At 45.0% G+C, this 12,355-nt stretch overlaps 1 protein-coding gene across 1 annotated transcript in view; it reads right to left on the bottom strand.

Annotated features, from left to right (window-relative positions):
- LOC144593406 (CUB and sushi domain-containing protein 1-like) overlaps positions 1 to 12,355 on the bottom strand; it is a 1,892,487-nt gene that overhangs the window by 288,562 nt on the left and 1,591,570 nt on the right. The window contains exons 35-37 of the mRNA XM_078398909.1: positions 9,675 to 9,799; positions 8,711 to 8,807; positions 6,830 to 6,934 (exon numbers count right to left, since the gene is read on the bottom strand). Coding sequence (XP_078255035.1) covers positions 6,830 to 6,934; positions 8,711 to 8,807; positions 9,675 to 9,799 — 327 coding nt within the window. The remainder of the gene's footprint in view (positions 1 to 6,829; positions 6,935 to 8,710; positions 8,808 to 9,674; positions 9,800 to 12,355) is intronic.

The following is a 12,355-nucleotide window of genomic DNA, read 5'->3' as shown; positions in this document are numbered from 1 at the left end:
GGGCATGTAGAGGAAACCCGTGCGGAAGAACATTCAAACTCCACACAGATGGCACCCGAGGTCAGGATCAAACCAGATCATCAAGCAAAACACTAACTCTGCCTCACTCGCTCCACAGATGCTGCCTGGCCTGATGGGTATTTTAGACCATTGCTTTATATACACCTTTAAATTATACATTGCTAAGCACTTTATGTTTTCTCATCAGACTTTGTGCTCCTGCAGGTTTTTAGGCTTTGAGTTGAGAAAAGACTTGCACAGAGAGGAAGAACTGACAAGAACTGAACTGCTCCAAAACACTCAATGTCGGAATAACATAAGGCCACAAATGCAGCTTTCAAAGCTCATCCTCATTCAACTCATTGTTTAAGTTCAGTTCATTGTTACGTGTAATGTGGTACAGTCAAAAGCTTTTGTTGCGTGCTAACCAGTCAACAGAAAGACAATACATGACTACAATCAACCCATCCACAGTGTACAGATACAGCCTAAAGGAAATAACATGAATAACTGTTAATCATAAGGTCAAAAGGAATAGGAGTAGAATTAGGCCATTCGGCCCATCATGTCTACTCCCTCCATTCAATCATGGCTGATCTATCTCTCCCTGCTAACCCCATTATCCTGCCTTCGCCCCATAACCTCTGGCACCTGTACTCATCAAGAATCTATCTATCTCTGCATTAAAAATGAGTACAAGATAAAATCCAGTAAAGTCCGTTCAAAGATAGTCCAAGGGTCTCCAATGAGGTAGATAGTATTTCGGAACCACTCTCTAGTTGTTGATAGGGTGGTTCAGTTGCCTGATTACAACTGGGAAGAACCCGTCCCTGAATCTAGAGGTGTGTGTTTTCACTTCTATACCTCCTGCGTGATGGGAGAGGGGAGGAGAGGGAGTAGGTATGGGAGTTGCCTGATGGGAGAGTGGAGGAGAGGGAGTGGCCGGTGCGTTGTGCTGTGTACATCATTATTCAATAACTAACAAATGCCAATTCACATGCCAAATTCCAAAGGAGAGGAGACGGAACTGGGGTCTGGCCTTCCGCGCCCTCGAGGTCAGCTGCAGGTGGCACCATCGGGGCACAAAGGTGGATGGGCGAGGAGAGAGACGACGATTCACTGGTCAACTTGTACGTCCAAAGGAAGGTGACCGCAGCAGCCTGGGGCTCACCTAGAACCGGTAACATTCACATCAACTCGAGCGCGGACTGGACTTTCAAAATGGCGCCAAAGCATGGAGCATCTTGCATGTGGAAATCGGTAGACTATTTCTGCACACTTGCTAATCGGGTATGTGCTTAGGTATGCATTAGTGATAATTTTTCAAAACTCTTTAGATTTTGGAGTAGTTCCTGAGGACTGGAGGGTAGCTAATGTAACCCCACTTTTAAAAAGGGAGGGAGAGAGAAAACGGGGAATTATAGACCAGTTAGCCTAACATCGGTAGTGGGGAAAATGCTAGAGTCAGTTATTAAAGATGTGATAGCATCACATTTGGAAAGTGGAGAAATCATTGGACAAAGTCAGCATGGATTTACCAAAGGCAAATCATGTCTGACGAATCTTATAGAATTTTTCGAGGATGTAACTAGTAGAGTGGATAAGGGAGAACCAGTCGATGTGTTATATCTGGACTTTCAGAAGGCCTTCGACAAGGTCCCACATAGGAGATTGGTGTACAAACTTAAAGCACACGGTATTGAGAGTTCAGTGTTGAGGTGGATAGAGAATTGGTTGGCGGACAGGAAGCAAAGAGTAGGAATAAACGGGTCCTTTTCGGAATGGCAGGCAGTGACTAGTGGGGTACCGCAAGGCTCAGTGCTGGGACCCCAGTTATTTACAGTGTATATTAATGATTTGGACGAGGGAATTGAATGCAACATTTCTAAGTTTGCGGATGACACGAAGCTGGGTGGCAGTGTTAGCTGCGAGGAGGATGCTAGGAGGCTGCAGAGTGACTTGGATAGATTAGGCGAGTGGGCAAATGCATGGCAGATGCAATATAATGTGGATAAATGTGAGGTTATCCACTTTGGCGGCAAGAAAAGGAAAACAGAGTATTACCTGAATGGTGACCGATTGGGAGAAGGGGAGATGCAACGTGACCTGGGTGTCATGGTGCACCAGTCATTGAAAGCAAGCATGCAGGTGCAGCAGGCAGTGAAGAAAGCGAATGGTATGTTGGCATTCATAGCAAGAGGTTTTGAGTTTAGGAGCAGGGAGGTTCTGCTGCAGTTGTACAGGGCCTTGGTGAGACCGCACCTGGAGTATTGTGTGCAATTTTGGTCTTCTAACCTGAGGAAAGACGTTCTTGCCTTAGAGGGAGTACAGAGAAGGTTCACCAGATTTATCCCTGGGATGGCGGGACTTTCATATGAGGAAAGACTGGATAGACTGGGCTTGTACTCGCTGGAATTTAGAAGACTGAGGGGGGATCTTATAGAAACATATAAAATTCTTAAGGGGTTGGAGAGGCTAGATGCGGGAAGATTGTTCCCGATGTTGGGGGAGTCCAGAACCAGGGGTCACAGCTTAAGGATAAGGGGGAAGTCTTTTAGGACCGAGATGAGAAAACATTTCTTCACACAGAGAGTGGTGAGTCTGTGGAATTCTCTGCTACAGAAGGTAGTTGAGGCCAGTTCATTGGCTATATTTAAGAGGGCGTTAGATGTGGCCCTTTTCGCTAAAGGGATCAGGGGGTATGGAGAGAAGGCAGGTACAGGCTACTGAGCTGAGTGATCAGCCATGATCATATTGAATGGCGGTGCAGGCTCGAAGGGCCGAATGGCCTACTCCTGCACCTATTTTCTATGTTTCTATGTTTTCTATGTATGGCAATACTATACTGAACTGTTTGTAAGAAAATAGTTTCACTGTGCATTTGCACTTGTCACAAGTTTTGCACTAAATATTATTCACATTATTTCCTTATGGGTCGATTGCAAACATGCATTATCTCTCTGCTGTGGTTAGCAGGCACCAAAAGTTTTTCACTCGGTACACGTAACAATAAACTAAACTAAACCAGAAGCATCATTGAACCATACCCTATGGGTAGTCTTGAGGAAAGCTTAAATGACAAATAAAAACTTATCGACGCTTAGAAGGAAGGGGAGACCAATTTTATAGCAGTGTAAACAGATTATCTGCATCATGCCCATTTTCATGGAACACAAGTCAATGGTCATTGTGAGATGATATCTCAAAGACATTGATAAATGGTGGCATAAGGACCTGGAGCACAGCAAGAACCAGAGGGTGTTGGTTTAAGGTGAGAGGGCACAGATTTAATGGGAACCTGAGGGGCATTGTTTTCACACTGAGGGAGGTGGATATATGGAACGCGTTGCCAGAGGATATTATTGAGGCAAGTTTAATAACAACATTTAAAAGACACTTAGATAAGAAGGGTTTGGAGAGATATGGATCAAATGCAGGCAAATGAGACCAACTTAGATGGGGCATCTTGGACAGCATGGACAAATTGGACGGAAGGGCCTGTTTCCATGTTGATTTGCTCTACGACTCAATGACTCTAATGTTTTGGAGTTCATTGTAAACTCATCCCATTGACATCTCTAAATGTTCTCCATTCTGGTCATTACAGAGTTCTGCAAGTTACATAGCATTTAAGACTTGGTTCTTTTAAACAATTGCTTTGGAATTAAAATCCATATTTAATTATACCTACAGAGCAACAAAAAACACACGAGAAAAAAGAGTATAAAGCAATATTATAAAAAGACCAAATTGTGATTCAGGGCAGACTTAGCATGACTAAATTATTTGGCATGGTGGCACAGCGATAGAGTTGCTCCCTTACAGCGCCAGAGATCCGGCTTCTATCCTGACTACGGGTGCTGTCTGCACGGAGTTTGTACATTCTCCCTGTGACCACGTGGGTTTTCTCTGGATGCTCCGGTTTCTCCCCACATTCCAAAGATGTGCAGGTTTGTAGGTTGATTGGCTTCAGTAACATGTTTAATTGTCCCCAGTGTATAGGATTGCGCGAGTGGAAGGAGTGATCGCTGATTGATGCCTACTCAGTGGGCTGAAGGGCCTGTTTCCACGCTGTAACTCAAGTCTAATTTCTCAGGCCAAACCATCTGCATGTTGCAGAAAAACATTAAATTAGTGAGCGGCATTGTGAACTAAAATGACTGAAACTGAACAACATCGTCCAACTTGAGTCCATAAGTCATAGGAGTAGAATTAGGCCATTTGGCCCCTCAAGTCTCCTCTGCCATTCAATCATGGCTGATCTATCCTATCCTTTCAACCCCATTTTCCTGCCTTCTCCCTGATATCCTTGACAACCCTTACTAATCAAGTATCTATCAATCTCCGCCGTAAAAATAACCGTAGGATATCCTTAGCCTCCACAGCTTTCTTTGGCAATGAATTCCACCGATTCACCATCCTCTGATGAACAAAATTCCTCCTCATCTTTGTAAAGGTGCGTCCTTTTATTCTGAGGCTATGGCCTCTCATCCTAGACTCTCCCAACATGATGCTAATCAGATTGTTTTTTAACCTGTTGGCTGGCATGAAATTCAGGAGAGCATCAATTTTGTAGAAATTTTAAGGCAGTGTGAATTGGGATTCTGCAAGTCTCAATTTTTGTCAGTAAGCTTGTGTACCATTCATAGATTTTCTTAACGCTGGAAGCTACCTGTTATACTTTAACTGTGTTTTTAAATATGTTTTCATTGTAATGAGAGACAGAAGTTGTTCAATTCCCTTTGCAGTCTTGATTCTTTGCAAGAAAATATGCTTTCAATCTTGTCTGAGGTTCACTGGGTCACCAAGAGCTGAACGTACATATTAAAATAGATACCCCACAGCAATCATTTGCACCCAGCAATTTTCATGAACCCATACTGACTGTATCAACCTGCTCGCACCCTTACACGAAAGCAGGTATCACACTGTCAGACTGTTGCGACAATCAAAATATTTCTTAAGCAATTTTTGTCTTCTTTGCTCAAGAAAACAATTTAAAATATTCAGTCGTTAAAGAAAGGACTCACAAACAAGCAAGCACCATATGAAGAGCACAATACAACCTCAGTTATAATTGCTGCGGGGGGAAAAAAATTATTCGCATGCAGCGTTTGAGAGTAATGACACCAAACATTCTAGCCATTGTTACAAACTTACTTGCTGTTATTATAACAAATTTATTCCAATGAAACCAAACTAAATTGTGTGCTAATAGGCTCCAGTGGGAGCTTAAGTTGCAATGAATAACCTATTTCAATGTCAGCTAGTTTAATAGCTGCAAAATTCGACGACAAAAATGCAATCAGTAAAAATATGCTCATTGGACTCAATAAGATGTATGACAATATGGCTATATACTGCCATACATCGGCACAGTTAACTAAAAGCACTGAATTGTCCTTATTTTCTTTTCAGTTTACTTCAGGTAACAGGTTTATAGACATCAGTGTCATGGATTGGAAATGATCTTCTCTTGTTCTGGGAGAGTGAACATTGTGGTGTACACAGACGATGGAAGTCCGGGATAATTAAAACTGATCGAGTGAAAGGACAAGTTGTGTCGGAAAATAACTGCAGATGCTGGTACAAATCGAAGGTATCACAAAATGTTGGAGTAACTCAGCAGGTCAGACAGCATCTGGGAGAGAGGGAATGGGTGACGTTTCAGGTCGAGACCCTTCTTCAGACTTATGTCAGGGGGAGTGGGACAAAGATAGGATATAGGTGGAGACAGTAATATAGAGGGAGAACTGGGAAGGGGTGGGGGAGAGAGGGACCGAGGAACTATCTAAAGTTAGACAAGTCAATGTTCATACTGCTGGGCTGCAAGCTGCCCAAGCGAAATATGAGGGGCTGTTCCTCCAATTTTCGGTGGGCCTCACTATGACACTGGAGGAGGCCCATGACAGAAAGGTCAGACTGGGAGTGGGAGGGGGAGTTGAAGTGCTGAGCCACTGGGAGATCAGGTTGGTTAAGGCGGACTGAGTGAAGGTGTTGAGCGAAACGATCGCCGAGCCTGCATATGGTCTCGTCGATGTAGAGGGGGGGAGTGGGAGTGGTAGTGGAATGGGAATGGGAGGGGGAGTGTGCAGGGGAGGGGGAAGTGGGTCGGAGGAGGGGAGTTGGGTGAGGAGGGGAGAGGGTAGTGGGCATGGGGGAGAGGAGGAGAAGGGTGGGGAGGGGTGGGGTGGGGGGAGGGGAGAGGGGTAGTAGGGGTGGGGGAGGGGGGGAGTTGGAGGAATAGAGGTGGGGGAGTGGGGGGGAGTGGAGGTTGCTAAACAAATGGAGGAGATGTTTTGGGGGGTTTTAAGGGGAGTTGAGGGGGAGATGGAGTGGGTGAGTGGGTGCGGGGAGATGAGGGGGATGGAGTGGGTGAGGGGGGGAGGAACGGGGGTTAAGGGGGGCTGAGAGGGAATTGAGTGGGTGAGTGGGGGGAGGGGAGTGGGGGAGAGGAGGGTGCTAGACCAATGCAGGAGAGGCTTTGGGTCCACAGCTCGCTCTGGCTGCAGTGCTGGCTGCATTGGGCGGAGGTAAGTGGCACCCTCTCCACTTCCCTATCCCCCTCGCCCGCCCACGGCCCCAAGAGGCACTCCCCGCCCGTCAACGGCCTCCGCAGTTGGAGAGGGTTGCCGGGCCCGCAGGATCGTCAGTTGGGTGAGGGTTGCCCCAGGAGAGGCCCGCACGAGAGATTTGGACCCAACAGGTTCACCCCAGTCCAGTAGACAATTGAAATTCCGCTGCTCCTTGACTTGTGAAAAAGCTCCATAAAATAAGGCAACAAAACCGGACAATGGGCCTGCACTTGGTTCTCCAATTCATCACTTACTTTTATATTCCAAGTGATAGCCGGCTGCTGCCACACTGATGTCCGAATGAAAGTGCAGGTAGAGTTGATTGGAAGTGCTGTTCAACAATGCAGGGACAGTGGTACCTAGAAAAGATAAAACGCCATTGCCTCTCTTTCAGTCGAACTGGTCGGCAAGGAATCGGACAGAACCCCTCCCCCCTCCACCCTTAATCAGAGCAGCAAGCGTAATATGATTCAGGTTATCACGTTTGCTGTGGAGATACTCAGGGATTCCTGTCCCTTATCTCACACCAGCAGCCTGGAGCGCTGGAACAGTAACAGAGAGCAGAAACTATTCACTTTGACAGGATGTTTTCATTGCAGAAACATTGTCCTTTATTTGCAATTCCACTTCGACGTTTTTTAAAGAATAGATAAGGACAGTACCTCAGAAACCACAATTGGAGTCTATGTATTGGGACGGCAAACTACTTCGACTGGATGGAAGTTTCGGGTGGTGGGGTCTGTATGGACTGGCAGTGACATTGCATTAACCAGTCGCAGGATCAGAAATTCATAGAATCATACAGCGTGGAAACAGGCTCTTCGGCCCACCGAGTCCACACCGACCAAAATGTCCCATCTACACTAGTCCTTCTTACCTGCCTGCGTTTGGCCCGTATCCTTTGAAACCTTCCCCATCCTAGTAGCTGTCCAAATGACTCTTACACATTGTGATAGGACCTGCCTCAACCAGCTCAAAAACATTCAGACAGGTACATGGCTAGAAAAGGTTTAGAGGGATATGGGGCAAAGGCAGGCAGGCAGGCAGGTGGGACTAATGTAATAATAATAATAATAATGCATTTTATTTATATAGCGCTTTTCATATACTCAAAGACGCTTTACAGAGATTTTGAGAACATAGGGAAATGAATAAATAGATAAATAAGTAAATAAATAAATGAACAGAGAAAGGAGACAGAAGGTGAGGTGACCTTCAGTGGTTGAAGGCAGTACTGAACAGGTGAGACTTCAGTGATGTTTTGAATGTGGTGAGTGTGGAGGAGTCTCTAACGGTTTGCGGTAGTGAGTTCCATAGGGTGGGAGCAGCGATGGAGAAAGCCCTGTCCCCCCAGGATCTGAGTTTGGTCCGGATGTGGGGGGATAGGAGATTGGCAGCGGCAGAGCGGAGGGTGCAGGTGGGAGTGTGCCTGTGGAGGAGGTCGGTCAGGTAGGATGGGGCCAGGTTATGGAGGGTTAATGTAGATGAGGTTAATGGCCAGGTTAATGTAGATGAGCATCTTGGTCGGAGTGGGCAAGTTAGGCCATAGGGCCTGTTTGCACGCTATATAACTCAATGACTCTAACTACTTTAGGCATTAGATCCCCCTACTGCAATTCATTTATAGATTGAAAAAAATGATATATTAGCTGCTATTTCTTTTGATTGAAAGGCAGGCGATATTTGAGTCATAGAGTCATACAGCATGAAACAGGCCCTTAGGCCCAAGTTGCCCATGCCGACTGACATGCCCCATCTACATTAGTCCCACCAGCCTGCGCTTGGCCCATATCCCTCTAGATTCAAGATAGCTTTATTGTCATCCAAATTGGACGAAATTCTACACCTGCCCTATCCATGTACCTGTCCAAATGTTTCTTGAACATTATGATAGTACTTGCCTCCACTACCGCCTCCGGCAGCTCGTTCCATACACCCACCACCCTTTTGTGTAAAAAAAGATGCCCCTCAAGTTCCTATTACATTTTTCCCCCTCTCACCTTAAACCTATATCCTCTGGTTCTCGATTCCCCTACTCTGGGTAAAAGACTCCCATCTATTCCTCTCATGATATGACACCTCTTATAAGATCACCCCTCATGCTCCTGCACTCCAAGGAATAAATAGTCGCTTACCTGAGAAGCTGCCAAGTCTTGGTGCAGTTGCATCGGCACCATCGTATATTTCTAAGGAGTCCCAGTTGTGTTCGGTGGCAAAGCTTATCACTTGAATCTATTCAACAAAATCAGTATTCAATTGCAGTAAAATTCGCAATCTGATGAGATCACTACACTTAAATCTCATTCACACGCTATAAAAAAAGCGGCTATGTGCTATAAATATGTGTAAAGGATTTAAATGAAACTACTAATTCAGTTGCGATGACCTCTTGGTCACGTTAAATCAGTTTTGATCCCAATTGCACAGAAATTGAAAATGCACTTCCTGGAACGATTCGCCAATCTGTTCCTTCTAACACAGCCAAGAGACTTTTATGACTTCATAATGTTTGAACGGAATAAATGAACACCCTATTGTTTAGCACATAAAATAATTAAACGGTATTATCCTGCATAATTCAGATCAAAATTCTCTCCCTTTACTTAACAATTATTATCGTGACAATGTTAACTGATTAATCAGGACAAAGAATCAATATCATCAATGATTCGATGATACTTTATTGTCTCGTGAACCTTGGTTCAGTGAAATGCTTTGTTTTTGCATACGACCCCAGTAAAATCACACAGCAGACCTTGCCTTTGCCCGTACAAAGAGTCGCCACGTTTCTGGCGCCGACAAGGTTACAAAAGGCTCGTCGAACAGTTTATCACCTGCTCGCAGCGTTGAACCAGGCTTGCCGCCGCACGAGGCAGCCCTCCGCTGCATCTCCCCCCAATCGTTCTCAGTGCCCCCCCCCCCCCCGGCCGGGTCCCTCCATCATTGTTGCTGCCCCACCACTGGGTCCTTCCTTCATTCTTGGCCGCCCTCCCCATATATATGGAATTAAATTAGTCTACGCGTGAGGCAACGGGAGGGGGGGCGTGCACGAGAGTCCCCTAAAGCAAAAGGTGTTCTTTCTGCACACAAACAACTTGCCTGTATACCTGCTCCCTCGGTTACCCTGATTTTCCACACACAGTTCAAGCTGTTACCATAGGGCTCTGGATAGCCTGGTGAGAGCATGGTGCCTCTGCGGTCTGTCAAGTTTCCTTCACAGGGCACTGGAACAAAACAAAAACCTCTCAAGCCAATGTTTTCGCATTTCACAAACAAGCCAAACAATGTACTGGTGGTTTAATTTTAGTTCAGTTTAGTTTAGAGACACAGCATAGAAACCGGCCCTTCAGCTCACGGAGTCTACGCCGACCAGCAATCCCCATACACCACCGATATCCTACCCACACGAGGGACAATTTACAATTTTACCAAGCCAATTAACCCACAAACCTGCACGTCTTTGGAGTGTGGGAGGAAACTGGAGATCCCGGAGAAAACACAAGCAGGTCAGGAGGAGAATGTACAAACTATGTTCAGGCAGCGAACTTGTACAAAGTATGCAGAGTCAGGATCGAACTTGGGTCTCTGGCGATGTAAGGCAGCAAGCAACTCCACCGCTATGCCACCGTGCCAACTTTGAAAAATTAAATATGTTCAAGAGCCAAGAGTGTTTAATTGTCAAATGTACAAAAGCAGACTGTCAGGTTGCATCACAGCTTGGTTTGGGAACAGCTCTGCCCAAGACCGCAAGAAATTGCAGAGAGTTGTAGATGTAGCCCAGTCCATCAAAGAGTCCAGACTCCCCACCATTGACTCCATCTACACTTCCTGCTGCCTCTGAAAAGCCGCTGACATAATCGAAGACATGCCTCATTTTGGTCATTCCTTCTCAATATTCAACATTATCACGTGGTATGGTGAAGTTCTTTTATTGCATGCCATTTAGTAAAGTATTACAATACATGAGCACAATCTTAGATTAAGTACAAAGTGGATAGAAGTAGTCCACTGAGACAATATACAAGAGTTGCCAGGTTCTGGAGCTATTTTCTAAGTCCACGTCCATAAGTTCTAGTAGCAGAAATAGGCCATTAGGCCAATCATGTCTGCTCTCCCATTCAATCATGGCTGATCTATCGTTCCTTCTCTGCCGCATTGTCCTGCCTTCTCCACATAACTCCTGGCACCCTTACTAATCAAGAATCTATCAAACTCCACCTTAAAAATACCCAATGACTTGGCCTCCACAGCCGTCTGTAACAATGAATTCCACAGATTCACTACCCTCTGACTAAAGAAATTCCTTCTCATCTCCTTTCTAAAGGTACATCCTCTTATTCTGAGACTGTGACCTCTGATCCTAGACTCTCCCACTAGTGGAAACATGCCCTCCACATCCACTCTCTCCAGGCCTTTCACTATTCGGTAAGTTTCAATGAGGTCCCCCCTCAAGTTGCTTGATGTACAGCTGGCCATAAAGGCCGGGTATCCTGGTGGTGTTGCAGGGTTGGCCTGGCCAAGCGAAGTTGTAGGTGTCCACCAGTGCTGTTGCATTGCTCCGTGCAGCTGCAGGCCGCGTCCGGTCCATGTGCTCGGTCCCTGCTCTCATCTGCAGAAGGTATCGAATCTTGAAAATGTGCACCACCCAGACTCAGTAATTTACCTTAACAAGTAAATTGTAAATTGTCCCCAGTGTGTGCAGGATAACGCTAGCCTATGGAGTGATTGCTGGTTGGCGCGGACTCAGAGGGCCGAAGGGCCTGTTTCCACACTGCATCTCCAAAGTATAAAGTAAACACTTGGGTCAGCTGCAATCTTCTCCTCCCCAATTGAATGGCAGGTAGATGGTGGAAAATGGGTCTCAGTATCTTTTCTGGTAGATTATCTAAGACAACACCAAATTAGAAAAGGGTGAAAGTTGAAATAAACCTCCCATTAAACCAAATACACCTGGGTCACAAATTAAAAAGAGAAAGTTTGTTCCGGTAATATGACAAATTAATCCACACCATTGAATTCTAATCCACCGTAATTCACATTGAGGTTCAGGGATCGATAAGATGGATTCAACTTTGGTGAATCCCTGTTGCTTTGCTATGAATTAATGTATCGATCCAAAAGAATTCTACATGAGATGAGGAGGAATATCTTTAGTCAGAAAGTGGTGAATCTGTGGTATTCATTGCCACAGAGGACTGTGGAGGTTAATTGGCTTTTTATTAAAATTTCTAAATTCTTATTAATACAGCTTTAACAATTCAATGAATGAACACATTTGAGCTGGTAGATATCCCCCCACCCCCACCCACAATACCATTCTGAGGGTATACAACTTAAGTTATGCAAGGAAAATAAGTAAATAAATAAACATAAACATAAGCATACAAAAAAAAATATAAATTGTTAGAGGTTTAAAGCAGTACACCATATTATCCAGGGCGCTAACACGCATAAAAACAGACAAGAGGGAAGCAGAAAAATGGGAATGTTAAGATATATCAGGGACCATTCTAATACTTCAATTCCACTCTTAATTACATACACACATTTCAAAGACTCTACTCAACCATAAAATTATCAGAGCCTAAAGCATCAATACAGCTAAGGAAAGGTTGCCATATCAATGTAAACTTGTCAGCCGAGTCCCTAACAGTGTACCTAATCTCCTCCAATTTAATAAAATACAACATATCCATAATCCACTGTGCAGATATTGGAGGGTTACAATCTTTCCATCTGATCAAGATTTGTCGTCTGGCCACCAGCGTGGCAAAAGACAG

Source organism: Rhinoraja longicauda, chromosome 5 (genome assembly GCF_053455715.1).
Source record: "Rhinoraja longicauda isolate Sanriku21f chromosome 5, sRhiLon1.1, whole genome shotgun sequence".
Classification (NCBI taxonomy): domain Eukaryota; kingdom Metazoa; phylum Chordata; class Chondrichthyes; order Rajiformes; family Arhynchobatidae; genus Rhinoraja; species Rhinoraja longicauda.
Note: the sequence above shows the minus strand (reverse complement) of the source record. Positions and strands in the feature narration are given on the sequence as shown.